At 31.2% G+C, this 11,643-nt stretch overlaps 2 protein-coding genes across 6 annotated transcripts; one reads left to right on the top strand and one right to left on the bottom strand.

The window, feature by feature from the left end:
* Positions 1-923: 923 nt before the first annotated feature.
* LOC137831631 (Cytochrome c oxidase biogenesis protein Cmc1-like protein) lies at positions 924-2,580 on the bottom strand. 3 transcript variants are annotated; one of them, XM_068639386.1, is made up of 4 exons: positions 2,451-2,580; positions 2,118-2,247; positions 1,405-1,509; positions 924-1,332 (listed from the first exon to the last, which is right to left on the bottom strand). In XM_068639386.1, the coding sequence occupies exons 2-4, from the start codon at positions 2,160-2,162 to the stop codon at positions 1,237-1,239; spliced, it is 246 nt and encodes an 81-aa protein (XP_068495487.1). In that variant the 5' UTR covers positions 2,163-2,247; positions 2,451-2,580; the 3' UTR covers positions 924-1,236. The 3 variants fall into 3 exon arrangements, with proteins under 3 accessions (XP_068495487.1, XP_068495488.1, XP_090159289.1); XM_068639387.2 differs by having other exon boundaries at positions 2,118-2,226; positions 2,451-2,574; XM_090303163.1 differs by having other exon boundaries at positions 2,118-2,320; positions 2,451-2,573.
* A 1,208-nt stretch (positions 2,581-3,788) lies between these two features.
* LOC137831628 (uncharacterized) lies at positions 3,789-10,960 on the top strand. Of its 3 annotated transcripts, XR_011084457.2 has the most exons (11): positions 3,789-4,061; positions 4,908-5,483; positions 5,704-7,077; positions 7,206-7,530; positions 7,683-7,944; positions 8,030-8,246; positions 8,568-8,932; positions 9,033-9,161; positions 9,280-9,375; positions 9,711-9,770; positions 10,667-10,960. XR_011084457.2 is itself a non-coding variant. In XM_090303070.1 (9 exons), the coding sequence occupies exons 1-8, from the start codon at positions 3,978-3,980 to the stop codon at positions 9,151-9,153; spliced, it is 3,324 nt and encodes a 1,107-aa protein (XP_090159196.1). In that variant the 5' UTR covers positions 3,791-3,977; the 3' UTR covers positions 9,154-9,161; positions 9,280-9,416. The 3 variants fall into 3 exon arrangements, 2 of the variants coding, with proteins under 2 accessions (XP_090159196.1, XP_068495481.2); XM_090303070.1 differs by lacking the exons at positions 9,711-9,770; positions 10,667-10,960 and having other exon boundaries at positions 3,791-4,061; positions 9,280-9,416; XM_068639380.2 differs by lacking the exons at positions 9,711-9,770; positions 10,667-10,960 and having other exon boundaries at positions 3,791-4,061; positions 9,033-9,523.
* The last annotated feature ends 683 nt before the right edge of the window (positions 10,961-11,643 follow it).

Below are 11,643 nucleotides of genomic sequence, written 5' to 3'. Positions count from 1 at the left end.
TTCCAATTGTTATTAGATTCTTTTGTTCGTTTTTCAATGATCAAGTTAGTCACCATACACTGCAGACTGCAGAGGTATCTCCTCGCTTGTAACCAGACTAGCTTCTGGATGTGTGTCTAAGCTAGTTTCAGCAGAAAAGAGAAATTAAAATGTTATTATGCTATGTTTTATTGAGAACTAAGAGAATAAAAGCTAGTATATTTATTGAGGATGGAATTAATCATCATTTAAAACATTTTAAAGTTATATTAAATGGCATTAGTGTTCATTTCTTTATACTTCCTTTTGGTTTTGACCTTTGAATACCTTTACCAAAGAAAAAACTACAATTTGAAAAATTCAGGGAAAATGTTCCCATCACTGTAAGGTGGTAAGCCAACAAAAATAACAGACTTGAGAAACCAGATAAACTTGTTTAGAGAAAATTCTCGGTAGCTTTTATAAAAGAAAATAAATAAAAATGTAAAATAATTGGATTTTTCTCATGTTTAAATTAATAATACACAAAAATCTTTTAAAAATACACAAGTTAATTTTAACTTGAGAGAGAAGTTTACATCATTTTATCTTTAGAGTATTTCTTCTCTTACCAATACTTAAACATTTATCCAAAATAAGACCTTGGTGCGTGGTGCTGATGTTGAAGAGTCTTCACCTAATAAAGTAAATGGGGTGAGTTATATACACACACTAAAAGAAACCGTTGATAGTAGCAGCCATAATGCTCCTAAATTGATTCTTGTCTTTTTTGATAGAATGTTTTCCTAAAGCAAGTAATCTTCAAGCTAAGTTATATATATACACCACCTACATCATGCAAAGAGATAGGTACTTTAACATTCTGATTCATTGTCTTAAGTGGAACCCAAACATGTTATACTCATTGTCGAAGTCACAGCGAATTTAGAAGCTTAGACACTGTATTTTTATGAGTGCTTTTTATTCCCTGATTCCAAGTTCAAATCCCAATTACATCAGCCAACACACTTGTAATAACATTATGATGCTCTCATCATATATGAAATAACATATAATGAATCAATGATTCGTCAAATCATTGAGTGAGTAGCATAAAGACAGAGCAGGCAAGGGCCTCAAATATTCTTCAAACAATATTAGTGTGTATAATAACCCTCTTTAAAGGCTGTAAGAAGTACATCATATCAAGCCCTTGTACAAAATTATAGTTCTACTTTGCGGAACAGTTTGGCATTTTTTACATTTCAAAAAAATCTTCTATTGAGTGCTTGCAGCATTTTCTTTCCTAAAATTTCGCAATTGTTCCTTTAACTTTTTGCTCTCTTCAAAATTAGCCTTCCGCTTCAAAGCTTTCTAGGAGAACAAAACAAAGAGATCCTTAACAAACAACAACAAAAATAGAAGAACGAAATGAAAAAGGCTCACCTCTTCTCTGAAACAGCGATCCAATTTTATTTTCAAATCAGTACATTCGCCAAAGAATTTGCCAATTGGATGTTCAACATGACACTTTTGAAACTGCTCAATAATCTGCACAAAAGCAAAATCTAAATTAAAGTTGGTCAAGTATATACTGCTTCACGTTTGCTAGACCAATTACAGTGAAATTCAGGACCAAATGAAAAAATTTTCTCTTATTTTTTATTTCTACTTTATTTCCGGTTTTCTAAAGCTTATACAAGAAAAAGAAAAAACAGAAACCAATAAAAATTGTGTTCACTACTCTACAAGTTTTGCACACAAACTTTTGAAGATGATAAATAAAGTAGAAACAAAATCTCAAACTAAATAGTCGCTTAGTAATCTGAATTTCTAAAGTCCACCGTGGACTGCAAAGGCAAGGAAAAGATATTGAAGCTTTTTGAGTATTGTCATCAAAGCTTCATTCCATTTATTCAACACAACTCCACATAACCATTACAAGTTTACATAGCAAACGTGATTTACTCATAGGAATACTGGATTAGGACCAAACATCCTACAGTTAATCATTATCCCATAACATAACCATAAACATCAAATTAATAATAAACAACAAGGGAACCAATAACACAACAACAACAATATCTATTTAAGAATACAATAATAATAGTAAATACTTTGATTTATTTTTAAACAGAATAATCAAACAAACTCACTTCAGTGCACATTGGGTGTTTGTGCAATGTTAAAGGAGGGTGCATCTTCCCACAGTCAAATTATACGCAACACCTTCTCCTGCGTAGCAACCACCCACTGTTGTGTTCCCTTCACAGTACCAAACGAGAACTGTAATAAAAAAATTGAAATCGGCCCAGAAGAAATCCAATGCAAAAGATCATAACTTTGAAACCTAGCAAAGCTATAGATTACAACATAGGAAGAAATTAAGTAATGAAATCGATCAAATTGAAATCCAACTAGAAAAATATAAAAACAGTAACTTCGAAATTTAGTATTATTAAAGACTAGAAAAAGGGAAAATAACTTACGAATTCAAAATTTGAGATCGAAGGCTTAAATCGGAGTCTCTAAGCGCAGGGCGGTGAAGATTTTGGAGATGTTATTTTTTTCTTAAGCTGTAATTTAATAAAACACCAAAACGCTCCTTTTTCTTCTCAGTGTCCTCTTCCACCTTTATTTATAGTGTAGGGTTCTATAAATCATAATTTTTGGATTCAACAATTTTAAATTTTGCAATTTGAAAATATTTTTAGTATAAAAAAATATTTTTAAATTACACAATATGAAAGTAAAAAAAACTTTTAGATGGAAGTCAATAACTTCTACATTATACAGTTTAAAAAGAATTTTTGAATAAAAATTATTTATAAATTACACAATTTAAAAGTTAAAATAAAATAAATTAATTTGCATAATTCAAAAAAAAGTTATATTAAAAAAAATTTCAAATTTAAAAGTCTTTTTTTAAAGATAAAACAATAATTTTATATTTATGAAATATAGAAGAAAAATATAAGGTGAAAAAAAAAATGCTGTAATAAATAACACAAATATAAAATAAAATAATGTTGGACATAGCCCAAACAATTGTTTGCTGATTCACCTCCACCCAACACACTCATGTAAAATGTCCATTTTGTCTTTAATAATTTAAATATTTTTGCATTTTGGATATTCATATCCATAAGTGAAATTACAAAGTTCTCGATATACAAATCTATAACGAATATGTCACTTCCTGATTTCACCATCCGAAAGCTTATTTGGACAACATAAATGATTTTTCGGATGTCAAGATTCGTAAGCAAACATAAAAGAATTCTGACACCATTTACAATACACCATTTTGGATATGAAAATTCGGAACTCATTATTCACTTTCAGAGTTTAAATGAAATATGAAAATGACCTTCCAGATTTTGAAATCCATAATGTATAAAAATAACTTCTGGATATTGAAATCCGTAAGCAAATATGTGAAAAAGGCATAATGAGATTTTAAAATTTTCATTTGGAAGTCAAAATTAATTGGATGCATCAAGCAATTGCCACAATTGTTTTTAGGTAACATGATACACAAAATAAAAGGGAAAATATTGATCAATGTGATAAAAATAATATTGTTTTCCTTAAGTTATGATTTGCATTTATTTCTTTCTATCTTCCTATTTAAATAAAATGTGAGTAAAACTAACACTTTTTAAAAAATTTATTGTATTTGAAAGAAAAATAATAATAAATGTGATGCAAATGATATTCGTAAGAAAAAGAAAAATACAAGTATATTTTATCATTGAAATATCATTTAAGAGACAATTTATGACCAAAAAAATCACTATATAAATTAGGCATTTGTCTTGCTTGAAATGCTTTGCTACGTGTTAGAGAGTAGAACTGTGCTACATTTTTGTTCTGTCTGCAATGGCAATTGTTGCTTTTCTCTGCAATGGTAAATTCAATAAGTTCATTCCCGTGTATCTGTTCTCCTCATTGATCAATGGGTTTCTCTGATCAGTGAGCGATAATCTGATTGAATTTTCTTAGAAACCCAAGTTATGGAAAAGGGTGAGGGCTTCTCGAGATTGATATTATCTTGGTCTCTTGAGGATATACTCAACAATGGTCTTTACGTAGACAAGGTCAGGTTATTCATTCCTCTATGACCTTTTTTCCCAACACACCATTACTAAATTACACTGTAAATTCTCACTTTATAACTGTGAATTTTCCTCCCATGGAGTTAGGTCAGTGTAAGAGTGTTTTTGTAGTTACTGTCCAGTTAGGTTAGTAGGCTTTAAACATCTTGTTGTCTGTCGTATGCCTATGCCGTTGAGTTTTGTTTGGAATACTTCAATTTTCCTCTTTACATTGTTCCTTAGTGTTGGTGTGATTCATTTTGTTTGATAACATAAGTGAAGTGTCTGATTCTGGATACTTGGGCCCAATATATAGTGATTTCTAGAGGGGAATTTGTGTTACATATCCATATCCAATACTCTAACATTTACCAGGACTTATCAATGAAGTATGTAATCTATGAAGCACTAATACTTTTATGATGATAATAATTTTTAGTTTTTTTACAATGTCTAAGAAATGTGATTTCATACATTTTTAGATACGTATCTGTCATATTGGATACGCACAGTATTCTATACACGTATTGTATCCATTTATCAATAAATAGGTGTGATCTGATCACGCATACAAGAGCTTCATTGAGGTTTCTTTAGTTATTAAAAGGCTTGAGGATTCTTCATTGAGGGTGTTCTTTGATGTGTAAAAATTAGCGTTTTTCCTTTTTTTTATTGATGTTCGTACGGAGTAAAGAGTTATGTTATGTGTAAACGAAAATAATTCTTACAGGCTGCAGGCACTTATGGGACTTACTACATTTTTCTAATATGTTGATGAATACCTGAAGCTCCTTACCATTTTTGCATATAGTTAGATTCTAAAGCTGTTAAATTTGTACGTTTTAATAGGTGAAGCAAATTCCAATGACATTCTTGTCTGTCGCTCACTACTTGAAATCATTTACTTTTCCACTTATTGAGGAAACTCGTACAGATTTATGCTCAAGCATGAAGATGTTGTCAGAAGCTCCAGTGTACGAAATAACTGGCGTTGATTTTTCCGAAAATTATAAACCTCCGCATGATTTGTTATACCAGATAGAAATGATAACAGTGGCGGATAGTGATAGAAAAGGGAATATATGTGAGCCTGAGATTGGACAACTTTTTACTTTGACAAATACGAGGCCAAAATGCATAGATGATTTGAACAAGCGTGGAAATTCCTATCTTATTGCTTTAATAGTGAAGGTTAGAAAGAAAAAAGACGAGGAAGATGTTTATGAGGTTCAAATACTAGCTTCAAAGCCCATTAAATTGGAAATGTACTGGCAGGAGGATGGCACATATATATATGGCATATATGGTTTTGCTGCCTATCTTATCAATATAACAACAAATATGCGTATATGGAATGCACTGAACACAGATCCAGAAGGTCCAGATATCCATGTCATCAAACAACTGCTCCAACCTGATTCTGCTGTAAGAACAATGGTTTATTCTCTACCTTTTACCATAGATATATACCTTGCAATGTCTAGTCCGTGGTATAGCTGTACAACTGGTTAGGCTGGATTTTTTGTATGATCTTCCCCCCCCCCCCCCCCCCCCCCCCCTAATTTTGTTCCATTACCTTGTAAAGATAACCTTATTGATTGGATAAATGATTAAGTGCTTTAATTGTTGTTGCATCTTCTGACAGGTTGGGGGAAATTGTGCTCAATGTTTCTCTAGTGAAAGGTACACTATTGATGTATCAAATATTGGTGCTGTTATTCGATCATTTGATTTGAACAAAGCTCAAGAAGAGGGAGTTTTAAGTTGTTTAGCTGCAAGGGAGTGCTCTCACAAAAATACTGTGAAATTGATTTGGGGCCCTCCAGGGACAGGGAAAACAAAAACAGTTGGCTCATTACTGTTTACCCTCCTCAGGAGGAAATGCAGAACGCTTACTTGTGCCCCAACTAATGTGGCTGTGCTGGAAGTGACATCCAGGTTTGTTAGGCTAGTGATGGACTCCATTGATTATCACACTTATGGTCTTGGAGACATAGTATTATTTGGCAACAGAAAGAGAATGAGTATTGAAGATCGTGATGATCTTCTTGATATATTTCTTGATTACCGTGTAAATATTCTTGCCAGGTGCTTTGCACCCTTGTCTGGTTGGAAACATCATTTAGAACTGGTAATTCGTTTACTTGAAATCCCTGAAGAGCAGTATCGTGAATATTTAAAGTGTGAGGAAAAGAGGGATTATGAGATAGATGATGATGACTGCTTGAAAGAAAAGGATGAACTACGTGTAATTGCAAGTCAACAAACAAATGAAGGGAAAACTAATATTTCCCAGGATCCAAAAATCTGTAAGCAAAATGAATGGATGAAAATAATTAATAGAACTTTAAGAGAAAGCAGATTGTCTTTTAAGGAAGCAAACAAAAGCAAATACGATAAGCAGGAGAAGAAGGATTTTCTTTTCCCTGAGAACAAAATAGAAAGATTGACATTTCACAACTTTTTCACGAAAAAATTGAATTATATTAGGAGGCGGATGAGGACATTTGCAGTGGATATGTGTACTCATTTGCCCACTTCTTTTATTTCATTAAGAGCGGTGAAAAGTTTATTCGAATGTCTTGATTGGCTTAAAGTCCTTTTCGAAGTGTTATCAAACAATTCCATTATTGATCACGAATTTAAAGATGCCATTTCTATATCTATTGGTGATCATAATAGAGGTAGTTGCTCTACTTGGCAGGCTAAGTTGTGTATAACCAGGAAAGAATGCCTTAAAATGTTGAAATCTCTTCAAAATATGTTCATTCTTCCTGATTTTTGTGATGAATATTCAATAAAAAACTTTTGTCTCAGAAGATCTCGCATGCTTTTTTGTACTGCTGCGAGCTCTGCTAGATTGCATGCAGTAGAACACTGTAGACTAGAAATGTTAGTTATCGATGAAGCTGCTCAACTCAAAGAATGTGAGTCAAATATACCTTTACAACTTTCTGGTCTTCGTCATGTTGTACTTATTGGAGACGAGAAACAGTTGCCTGCCCTAGTCAAAAGTGAGGTGTGTTCCAGTCTTGTTAATTCCTGACTATGCAAGCATGCTTGTTATTATGTCTCACTTTTTTTTGCTCTGTTATGAAATTCATGGACAAAATATTTCAACATATAGAAATCTTTATGAATATACAGATTTCTGAAAAGTCAGGGTTCGGAAGAAGTTTGTTTGAAAGGCTGGTCCTCTTGGGTCATGAAAAACACCTTCTCAATATTCAGTATAGAATGCATCCATCTATTAGCTTGTTTCCAAATATGGAATTCTATGACAAACAGATTTTGGATTCTCCAAGGGTCAAAGAAAGAAGCTATGAGAAGCATTTTCTTTGCGGTGATATGTTTAAGTTTTACTCTTTCATAAATGTTGCTTATGGACAAGATGAATTAGATGAAGGGAATAGCCGAAAAAATGGAGTGGAAGTAGCTGTGGTATCTGACATTGTTCTTGAGCTCTACAAAGGTAATTTTATAATGTGATCTAAAATATGACTACGAGTAAAAGTAACCAACAGAACTCTAAATGTTTGTGATTAAGTTCTTAATCATGTAATTGTGAATAGTAACTTTTATTGAATATTTGGATTTTAATTATCAACTATTGACTCTTTACAGAGTCAGTTACTAGACAACAGACTGTTAGTGTTGGAGTTATATCTCCATATAAAGCTCAAGTTGTTGCCATACAAGATGCTCTTGGAAAAAGGTTTGGTGGTGATGTTGCTAATAACTTTTCCGTGAAGGTTTCAACTGTTGATGGTTTCCAAGGTGGTGAAGAGGATGTCATAATAATATCCACTGTAAGATATAATAACATGGGATTTGTGGGTTTTATTTCTAATTTTCAAAGAACTAATGTTGCTTTAACAAGAGCAAGGTATGATATGTTCCCATTTATTATTATACACGCTATTTATTCTACATTCGTTGTATTATGAATGTCCTTTTCCTTATCTATACAGGTATTGCCTTTGGATAGTAGGTAATGGGGAAACTTTGATGAATAGTGGCTCTATTTGGGAGAGAATAGTCCTTGATGCTAGGTCTCGAGGGTGTTATCATAATGCTGACGAAGATGAGAGGTTATCTCATGCTATTACAACTTCCATTATTGATCTTGGTCAAGTGGGTGATTTATTGCATCTGAGTTCTCCACTCTTCAGGAAAGCAAGGTGGAAGGTACGCACCTAACTGTTCTCGAGCCTCTACTTTTATTACTGAACAAGACATAACAATTCAAGTTAAACCCTCAAAGCATACATAACAAGAGATAGAGAACATTTCCAAACTAAAACAAAAAATTTCTCACATCATAAATGCACACCAGATCGATGTATTGTCCTAAAGTTCAAATTCACACTCCTTAGGAGATGATGGTATTCATGAATTTAGTTGCTCTTTAACCCCCTTATGACAGGGGCAGCAGATGAAAGTCTTCTAACAATTCTTAAACCGCTTTACCTTTTTCATGAACTCTTAATTTTTTCCGTGACTTTATAGGTTTGCTTCAATCAAAGTTTTCTAATTTCTATGGCAAGAATTAAGAGCACTGAGATTTGCCAGAAAATATGTTCCCTGCTAAGGCAACTTTCAAGTGGTTGGCGTCAGCCTAAACGGGAGATAAATTTTGGAGTTGTGGATGATACTTCTTCCCAACTATTGGAGCTGTATAAGGTCAACGAGTCACTTTATCTTGTTTGGACTATCGATGTTATAGAGGAGAACTCAAATTATGTTCAAATTTTGAAGATTTGGGATGTTTTACCATTGTCTGAGGTAACCAATTTGGCAAGGAATATTGACATTTCATACAGGAGCTATTCTGTTGATATTCTTAGATTCTGCAAAACCAGATTGTATGATGGGTATAACACTTATACTAACTCTTTGATTAGCTTCACATGGTTAAAATAGTGGAAAATTTATTTCAAATAGAATCATTAACATCATAATCGGTTACTGCAGGAAATTTGACATTCCAGTGACATGGCTTGCTAGGAATCATCTGACCAATTATAATCTTCCAGATGCTATGCAAGTTCTATGCAACCAATTTGCTTCACTCGGACTGAGGGACATAAATTAGAATCAATAGTATATTACTCTCACCTCTCTTGAATTTTATTTGTTACTTAAACCTCTCCTTTGTTTTGAAAAATATATATAAAAAACTTAAAAGAGGTTTGTTATTCAATGATCATTTTTTGTGAAGGTGTTTAAACACACAAGAGGTTAGTGTAGTGCAAGCAAGTAAAATACAAGAGAGGTCAGAGTAATTTACTCAATTTCAACCAGTTAGAAGTTATGGGTAAGATTTTCTTCTTTTGCCTTATTGGGACTTCAATGTCAGGCCATGCCTTATTTTAGATTTTATGTTTTGTTGTGGTAATTCTAAATTCTAAAGTAATCCTTTCCTTTGGTTAATCCAAATAAGATATGACCTTGGCTTCTCACTTTATATGTCCATCTTAAAACTTATTTAAGAAATCAGCATCATCAGGGTCTCTCTACACTTATGAAAGTAAGGACAATTTGTTTCTGATCTTTCCAATGTGGTTTCTTCATGAGATTTCATATTGTTTATTTCATTCTTTTTATTGATGAGGCAGAGATGATTATTCTTTCTGTTTTATGTTTTTTCAGAAATATTAGATTTTGGAATCCTATATCAAGCAGCTTTGAGAGCAATATTGAATTTTTTGGGTAAGTATCTGCTTCAATTTATTTTCATATTTATTAAAATTTTAAATAAAATCTCTAGACTACGCAATTATAATACTAAATTTCTTAATCAATTAACATATTTATATTTTTAGATATTTTATATTTAGCTACCAAGGTAGGTGGAGTTAGATTACAACTTCTTAGTTTTTAGTCTCATTCATCTTTAAGCTAAGTAAACTATAACAGTACACTTCTTAATTTGTTGATCATCAATATTTTTTTTTGCATATTTTATTGATTTACATATATTTTATTTCTTATTTATTAGTTTTTATTATTTCTTATTTTTTTCTATCTTTGAATTAAGAGAGTGAAATTAGGATTATAACTTTTAGTTTTTACTCTCTCACTTATTTCTTCTGTTTTTTTTCTTTCATTCTCTATATTTTTCTATTTGTTTCACTTGAGAACATATTGTATCCTTACTATTCAAAATTCTTCGTTGACTATATTGTACCATATTTGTTTTCTTTCTCTTCTGAAATTCACTCTTTTGTTTTTTTTATTATTTTATTTTTGTTTTTTTTCTTATGTTTAGGTAGAAATGTAACTAAATTGTCATTGACTTTATCTATTCAATTTTCATTTGTATTGTTTATATTACGGGTAGATAAATTATATTTTTATTATTCTCTTTAAAATAAATATATTTTTTACTATTCTCTTTAGAATATATCTTATTATAAGGATAAATCCTTTTTGCACCTTCATATTTTTTTCTAACACCCTCATATTTTCAAAAGTACTGAAATTGTTCTTTCCAAATTTCACAATTTGAAATGCAAATTTTAAATTTTGCATTTTAAATTGTACAATCTGAAACAAATTTGTATTATGAATTCTAGATTTCATAATACAACTTTTTTTTGGTTTAGACGATGATGGTAAGGGTTTACTGCGGCAATGACGTTAGATGTGGGAGGTATTGTGACAGTGGTAGTGGCGTTGGAAGTTGAAGGTGAGATTCTCAACGGAAAAGATGATGAAGAAGAAGGTAAAATTGTAAGTTCATTATGGAGGTGCAGAAGAAGGCATGGAAGTGTAGGAAGGAATTTCTTATTATAGGTTGTGCTTTTCTATTTATTTGATTTATATGTGTCTGTTTCTCCTGCACCCCAACAAATGACTTTGCACCCATCATTATATAAAAAGACTATTTTACTTCTTTTAAAAATAACTTTTGGATTATTCTTTTTTTCAGAATATTTTCAGAACATACATTTTGGAATACATTTTATGAATTTTGGATTTACTGATTTTTTGTATTCTGTGTTTACGGAATCTCTATCCTGAAAATATTTTTGCTTACAGAATTCTTATTCTGGAATTATTCAAAATTATCAAGGATAATTCTGGTATTATATAAAATGTAGCGGTGCAGGAGAAAATATCCTTTATATGTTAATGTTTATTTTTTCGGACTTGACCTATAGGCCCAATACGAAAGATAAATTATTATTGGATTATTTTATTCTTTAATCATTTTGATCTTTCTCACACCGTTTTCTTTAATTATAATTTTTTGAGTTAAAAAAAACAACGTTTGTGAAATTTAATTTTCTATTTTCATTTACACTTTTTCTAGTTGTAACTTATTTTCGTAACAAAATCACTGTAATAATTTGTAAAAGTATTTAATAATTTTTTCAAAATTTGAAAATAGGAGTTTGTTTTGAATATTTTATCATACAATTCTTTTAAAAGAGGATATTTTATGATCGTAAAACACCATAGATTAATTTCTATTTTTAATTTCTAAAACATATTACATAGACTATTTAATAGTATTTAATTAAAGCAAGAAAATTTAATTGAGAAGATAAAATAAGAACAAAAATATTATCATGTTTAA

Source organism: Phaseolus vulgaris, chromosome 6 (assembly GCF_051622355.1).
Source record: "Phaseolus vulgaris cultivar YP4 chromosome 6, ASM5162235v1, whole genome shotgun sequence".
NCBI classification, from domain to species: Eukaryota; Viridiplantae; Streptophyta; class Magnoliopsida; order Fabales; family Fabaceae; genus Phaseolus; species Phaseolus vulgaris.
The sequence above is the reverse complement of the archived record's forward strand: the minus strand, read 5'-3'. Positions and strand labels throughout refer to the sequence as shown.